The 7,679-nt window shown below is 34.0% G+C and overlaps 1 protein-coding gene across 1 annotated transcript; it reads right to left on the bottom strand.

Moving 5' to 3' along the window:
• Positions 1 to 2,184: 2,184 nt before the first annotated feature.
• Positions 2,185 to 3,459, bottom strand: LOC134706901 (WD repeat-containing protein 74-like). Its single transcript, XM_063566253.1, has one exon. It carries the CDS (start codon positions 3,417 to 3,419, stop codon positions 2,271 to 2,273), a length of 1,149 nt encoding a protein of 382 aa, XP_063422323.1. The 5' UTR covers positions 3,420 to 3,459; the 3' UTR covers positions 2,185 to 2,270.
• Between the last annotated feature and the right edge of the window lie 4,220 nt (positions 3,460 to 7,679).

Raw genomic sequence — 7,679 nt, 5'->3', positions numbered from 1 at the left:
TCCATATTATGGTAACATTACCTGTACATTTTTATGAGCACGTCCCAAGTCAGGAGTCTAGTGCATGTGGTTGTTATTGCTTCATCTCATTTAGGTTTTTCATAAAATTTAAATTGTTTTGTTATAAATTATTTTTAGATTGTTAGTTGTTTCATATTTCATGGCAGTGCCCTATTTAGTATATGGCACAGGCACTTGTCTCAGAAAAAAAATTCCTATATACCTTATTATAACAGTTATAATAAGGTATATAGGAATTTTTTTTTCTGAGACAAGTGCCTGTGGTGTATGGCCAAAAACAAAATATATGTCTGTTTACAGTTACCGGACTTTTGAGCGCCAACCCTAAGTCATTTTATTTCTGTCATGGAGTGAAAAATAGACTGAACTTGTTTCAAAAGTGAAGATACATGTAGTGTTGCCAATAATAGAAATCAATTGCCTGATACATCCCAATGTTCTCAATCATGAATATGATAGCTGTTTTGTGCAAATCCACTATTTTTTTCCAACCTATAACAAAGGGGAAATAATCCAAATAGACCACTTTCGAGTTCATCCGTCACCGGCAAAAACTCGTCAATTATACACGCCTTTATGACGTCATTTACCAGATAGAGGGGCTCGCCTGTATCCCTGCACTATTTACGTTCATCAAGCGTCTTAGTGATCGTCTTTGTGCAGGATAAACTAGAAATAATGGTTGCTCTGTAGGTACTTACTGACATTTCCCTAATGACAGCAGTGTTGATTGTCAATTTTGAGAATTCAATTTGCCGAATAATTCGTACAATATAGAATTATAGTTTTTCAACCACTCGCTCAACATAGGAAGGAAGTGACGACGCCCCTAAACGCACAAATGACGATGATAAAGGCGCGTATAATTGACGAGTTTTTTCCGGTGACGGATGAACTCGAAAGTGGTCTGAACTACTTACCCTATTTTTTTTAAAGTATGTTACAATGTACCTTAAACAGACATGATTTTTGTTTGCCTAGTATATATTGTGTTTTTCTCATTGTTTAAGGTCCTATGCATACATGTACATGTATGGTTGTCCATCATTGATAACATTTACTTCATCAGGTCGTTGTTAATTTTTGTCTCATTGGCAAACATACAACAAAATTCCTTACTTTTGAAGAAATGAAATTATTAGCTTTAAATAAGAACTTGTGGACGACATCAAAAGTTCAATGTATTTTTTTCACTGCACTGACCCCCCCCCCCCCCCCCCTTACCTTAATTTGAGAAAAATTGATTGACCAATAAGGATAAATATAAAATCAATGTCAATTAAATGAAACTTGCAGCAAAACTTTTGACACCCCACCCCCAATCTATTTGAATTAAAATTTTTATCCATCATTGATTTTTTTTATGTCGTCCCTTAACTACCTCAAACTTTTTGTTCAACTCGTATGAGAAACAAAAGTTGTATACAAAATAACATGTATTATTTTTTAGTCTCTGACAAATTCTGTTTGGGCAGAAGAGTCCCCCTTTTTGGGAAAAAAATGATTGCTTAAATAGAGAATCACTCCCCTCTTAGGCAGTCATTGGGGTCCCACTTATGAGGATTTCTGGTTCCACCACTATTATCACCAATCTAATTTCTATACTTCTAACTTCTCTAAACCAGTTGATTATAGGATTGTGTAGCAAAGAAAAACAAATGCGCTCAAGTCAACAATGTCCCCCAGGGGGGTTACTGACTATCCTTTCGGGTAAAACTGTGCCAACAGCACTTGCCAAATCCTACCCTGTTCTAACCAGAAAACATTGAAAAACGTACTCTGTTCCAAACAGATATATCAAAAAACATACCCTGTTCTAGACACGCTCAGAAAATGTATACCCTGTTCTAGTCCGTATAAAATAGATGTTATTCTAGACCCAGGTAGACTGTATCTTAAAAAGTAACGTTAAATATGCGAACCTGTTCTAGACAAATACTTTGTTTAAAAGAAAACCCTGTTCTCACCAATAGGGCATGAAAAAGTGACCCTGTTCTAACCAGCAGACATCAATAGGCGACCCTGTTCCAACCAGCAGGGAATGAAAAATCAACTGTTTTGGGGCACACTTGTACATTTGTACCACACAAAATATAGGAAGTACCCCCTCAGGCAATGTCCCCAGCCTTGTAGAAGTGCTGTTATTTCATTAAAAGATTAACATCAAAAACCATTCAATTGTCATATTTTCAATATTGTAACAACTAAATGTATTTCAATATAATGTTTTATTTGTACAATATATTCTTTTACTTTCTATTTTTCAGTCTTTTCTTTTTTATTTCTGAAGAAATCCCTGTTTCTAAAATGTCTCCTTTCCTTTTTGTTTTAATAACTTCCATTTGGTTCCATATTTCCTCATCATCATTGTTTTCTTTACCGTTGTTACTTTGGACTTCATGTATTTTTTCTTCTATGTTTTTAGAGAAAATTTCATCACTGCAGCTTTCATTCAAATATAAACAATTCAATCGTGACTTCAAATAAAATTTGTGTTTAAGCTCTTTGGTTTTATAATCATGTATTCTGACATACCGATCAAGTCCACATGATGCAACATATGGTTCTGTTTTATAACACTTCAAGTCTCTTATGCTACCAGCAAGCCCTTTAAAAATGTTAACAACACTTCCTTTTCTAAAATCTATTGTTGCCATCTTTCCTCTTGAATTGCCTATGACTGCCTGATTATTGGCCAATGGGCACACTGATAGAGCAGTTATTGGAAATTCATCAAATGTCATATCTAAAACTGGACGTCTCTGAACTTTAGGATCATATATTCGGACTTGTTTATAGCCTGTTGATGTTACAATTTTGTCTGTTGAAGGAATAAATTCAGCATCAAGGACCCATATTGGCACTCGTAAATTGAGCCAATCATTTTTTACATTCTTTGCTTCAAATACAGCCTTCTCTGAGTCATTTATATTCCATATTTTAAGGTCTGTTTCTTTACCACCAGTTGCAATTATTTCTGGTGTGTCCGGACTCTGAATCATACAACACAAATTACTGTTCAATGTAACCCCTGATGAAAACTCTTTAACAAGTTCATGATTATTATTCCATACTTTCACTATTCCGTCCTCTCCAGCGGTAATAATATTTTCTCCGCACGTCTTTAACGCCTTGCAATTGGGTTTTTTGTTTTCTAACTGAAAAACACGTTTTATACAATCTTCCCTAATATCATAACTGAAGACTTTGTAAGATCTTGTCCCAAAATAAAGTTCGTTGGTGAAATTTGAACTGGAACAAATGTCACGAATTTCATTCTCTTTATCTGCATTAGCTATCTGATTTATGTTGTCCCATTTATTTGTCAATGTATTCACACCCTTGAGCAGACCAGTCTCCGATCCAGCAAACACGTTGAATTTCCTAGGCGCAGCCATTTGGTTTCCTTTCGATTCTCTTTACACATGATAAATCTACATGTTTTTAAACAGTTTATACGACAACATACAATAACGTACCAAATTAACCAGCGTTGATAATACAACCAGAGACATATAATACAATTATATGTCTCTGATACAACTTTGTTCTCTATAATATTCTATATATTTTTCTTATAGGTCTAAATGGTTTGATACAATAGAACGCATATATTAATTTTTTTACAGTTAAATTTCATTTAAAGTAGAATACATCAGGAACACATGATTTGCAAAAAAATGTATAACATATCCGGATTTCGACAATTACTGCCTCTTCAGTGTTGTTAGAGATTGAAACCGTGTTTGGAAGGCCACATAATTTACCTCAATTAAGGGTCTACGGGCGCGTTTTAGTATGATCGCCAATTTAAGATAGACTCTTGAATTTTAAAGAGTCAAAATAGGATGAACGGATCATATAAACTCGAAGGAAAATATAATACAAGCCCTGGGAACAGTATTCCTGACAAGCCCAAACGAAAAAAAATAACAAGTCTAAATTGAAAACAACATTCAAACCTATGATTGCGTTGGATAAAAACACAACTTTTATACGTGTGCATGTATAACAAATTTCTTGTTAGAGGGTCTCAATACAGCACAAACAACATTTTCCAAAATACCAAAAAAAAGTGAAAAGCATATTTAATGAAAACGCATTTGACTGTCAGGTCGAACAACAGATGTTCTTAAACCCTACAGACTACCATTAACGATTGCCAGATAAATTGAGATGTAACATGGATTTTCATTCTTAATTTAATACCAAACAGAAAACAATTAACTTGCGGAGAAGGTGGTCTCCGCAAACATGAGGTGCAAACAATTGTAAACCATATCCGGATTTCGACATTTTATGTCTCTTGAACAGTGACGTTAGGGATCGAAACGGTATTTGGAAGGCCATATATAATTTACCTCAATTAAGGATAGACTCGTAAAGTTTTAAAGAGTCAACATATTACGTATCATACAATGTTTATAAATGTGGTGGGATATATGTTTGTAAGTTTGAGTATAAACAGTGTTTATTGCCTTGGTATCAATCCTTTAACTTTGATTTCAAACCAATAAAATATCTAATCTTATCCCCACACCAAATCGACACATATTTTCGCCAAGTCGATCCACTCTTATCAACCAACTCTCCCCATTAAAGAAAAAGGATAAAATCCATTGAAAATAGGTCCCACTTAAGAAAAGAGTTAAAATCAAGCTGAATGAAGGTCTTACAACTCACCCAACCAGAGACATATATGTATATATGTCTCTGACACATGTGTATATATGTCTCTGACCAAACTAATGAAAAAAAAATAAACCCCGATGAATTTAGTGATGCCAATTGGACCCACTTGTGAAAAATTTGCAATCCCGTTGATGATATAGGTCTACCAACTCGAACCACTATTAATAACTGTACTGAATTTATTAAGTCTACCAACTCGTCCCACTTATGAATTAATTCAGTGATGAATACTTATGAAAACCTTAGAAAAGAGGGTAGAAAAATACCAGAGGAACATTCGAACTAATAGTTCGAAAATAAACTGACAACGCCATGGCTAAAAAGAAAAACAGACAAATAATCAAGACAAAACATAGAAAAATTAAAGACTAAACAACACTAATCCCACCAACCACATTCGTTAAAAGGGAACGGGATTGTAGTTAATAATAAACATAAGGAACATATCCGATATCATCTGTGAAACGGATATTTCGGCATAACCGTTAACCAACTTATGATGGCGTCCGTAAAATTTACGGAGGGATGATTTCAATTTCACAATTTGGTACTCTTGGTTTAATAGCTTTCGTGTGGGCAGCAACTCTTTATCAAGGAAGTCATGAAAATTGATAGGAAATACAAGCACGGGAATATCGTATCAATTGAGAGATATATACTCCATATGCAGGCAACTTGAAAGTTGCTACAAAGAAATTGAAAGTTCACAATTGGGAAGCTGTAATCATCTGTTTTGTCGTAAAGTTTTGTTTTCAATCGACTCTCAGTGTCAATCTCTAAATGTAAGCTTAGGTATGAGGCATACTTAACTCATTTTACTGTACTAGTATCTGTTCAAATGTATTATTTATCTCTCTAGGTAGATGGGATAGATGTGTTCAACATAGTCACCAAATCTTGAATTATTTAGTGAGAGAAAATTATCTATAAAGCGGAAAGTAAAGTTAAAAAATGTTGCTAACTTCTTTTCTTTCTTCCCTATACCCTCTTGAAATAAAGCAAAAAGAAGTAAGTATCAGCATTTCTGTGAGGTACGATGTTATTGACTAAAGTTACTGTTTATGACGTTTGCTTTCAGTTCTGTAAAACATAATCACCATTTTACATGCAAGAAAGAATCATATTTTCATTTTTAGATGCTAGGTTTGCACAATAAGTCAGTTATGACAAGCACTGGCATGTTACGCAAAACGAAGTACAAGATGAAATGTCAATACTAGAAACATGAAAATAAATAAACAAATATTGCATACCATAATTAGTTTTAATACTGCAACTAGTTGTGTTTATTTCCTTAATATAGACTTAGTAACATAGCTATATTTTGTGCAATTTTAATTTCATCATGGAACACGTTTTCCCGATGATAGTCAGGGGTTCATTAGGGGATGAAAATAAGTTTGAAATTTGTATTACAATTCAAATAGGAATGACTTTATTAATTTAAGCTGCAGTATAAAAACAATATTAGGTCATTGTCGGAAAAATATCAACTTTTTGTACTCGGTGCAAAACTGGGAAAGGACTCGGTAAAACCTCGCCCTTCCCCAGTTTTTCAGCCTCATACAAAAAAGTTGATATTTTTCTGACATTGACCTAATATTGTATATTTATAAATGGGACGAGTTGGTATACATTTATTATAAATTCATCGTTGTTTATTCATTTCATAAGTGGCGCGAGTTGGCAGTAGAAAACTAAGTTAACGGGATTGATCCTTTTTCATAAGCGGGGTGAATTTGCTTAAACAGTGTGCGGCTATTTTTTTTTAAGTGGGGCAGTTGGGTCAAAAGTGGACGATTTGGTGTGGGTGAGTTGTCTTGCTACCTTTTTTGCTTACCTATAACTTGAAGTGCTAAAAAGCTTATTCTGGAAAATCAGGCACCTAGTCAAATCAGCACCTTATCAATATACGGCACCTTGTTAATTCGGCACCCGATGTAGTTATATATATATTTCGTCACCAAAATTTTAACATTATGTTTTGTATGTATTCTAAAACTAAATTCTGAAAATTCTATGTTACCGTACTATACTAGTTTCAGTTATAATAATTTACATTATGAAGGAACCCCTATCTCATGACAACTGCGCGTTGCTATAGTAGTTAACATTTGCCAAATAGTTGGTACCAACGTCATTCGTTTATACACGTGGAAAGGAAATGCAGAATAAAAAAAACAATTCAAATTACATGATATTTCATGAACAGTATTTAATAGGAAAATATTGTCACAGACATATTTCCACAGTGAAATATTGTCCAGAAGGAGATGACAAAATTTCATGGACAAGGTTAGGTAGTGTTATTTCATAATAAAAGGGAGAGACAATACCTTTTTATGTTAACCTGTTTAGGATTTTTCAAGGTGTTGTTAACTGTTATCCGTGATCAATTTAAACTGTTAATTTTTTTAACCCACTTCTTTTAACTGTTATCAACACTTTTGCATCTGTTGTTAACTGTTTTAGCCAAAATCGAGGTATTATTAACATGTTACTAACATGGTTAATTGGGGTTCGTCATTGCTTATTCCATAGTTTTCTATGTTGTGTCATTTGTACTATTGTTTGTCTGTTTGTCTTTTCATTTTTAGCCATTGCGTTGTCAGTTTATTTTCGATTTACGAGTTTGACTGTCCCTTTGATATCGTTCGTCCCTCTTTTTTTAACGGACCCCCTATTGTGCCCCCTCGTAAAATGTTATCATGACCTGCGGACAATATATTTCATGGCGGACAATATTTTATGGATGACATTATTTTATGTTACACGTTAAAAGATCTGTACTGGATAAGATTGGTTCGACACGCGTTTGTATCGAAAGACTAACTATACACAAATTTCCGGGTTCGAGTACTTGGTCATAAGTGTTCTTTGTTGTTTATGAAATATGTACTTTCTTTTCGGTTTTAGCCTTAATCAATGAAAATGGAATTCCGAAAAGAAGGTCAAGGACTAATTGT

Source organism: Mytilus trossulus, chromosome 2 (assembly GCF_036588685.1).
Source record: "Mytilus trossulus isolate FHL-02 chromosome 2, PNRI_Mtr1.1.1.hap1, whole genome shotgun sequence".
NCBI lineage: Eukaryota > Metazoa > Mollusca > Bivalvia > Mytilida > Mytilidae > Mytilus > Mytilus trossulus.
This window is presented reverse-complemented; position numbering and strand designations above follow the sequence as displayed.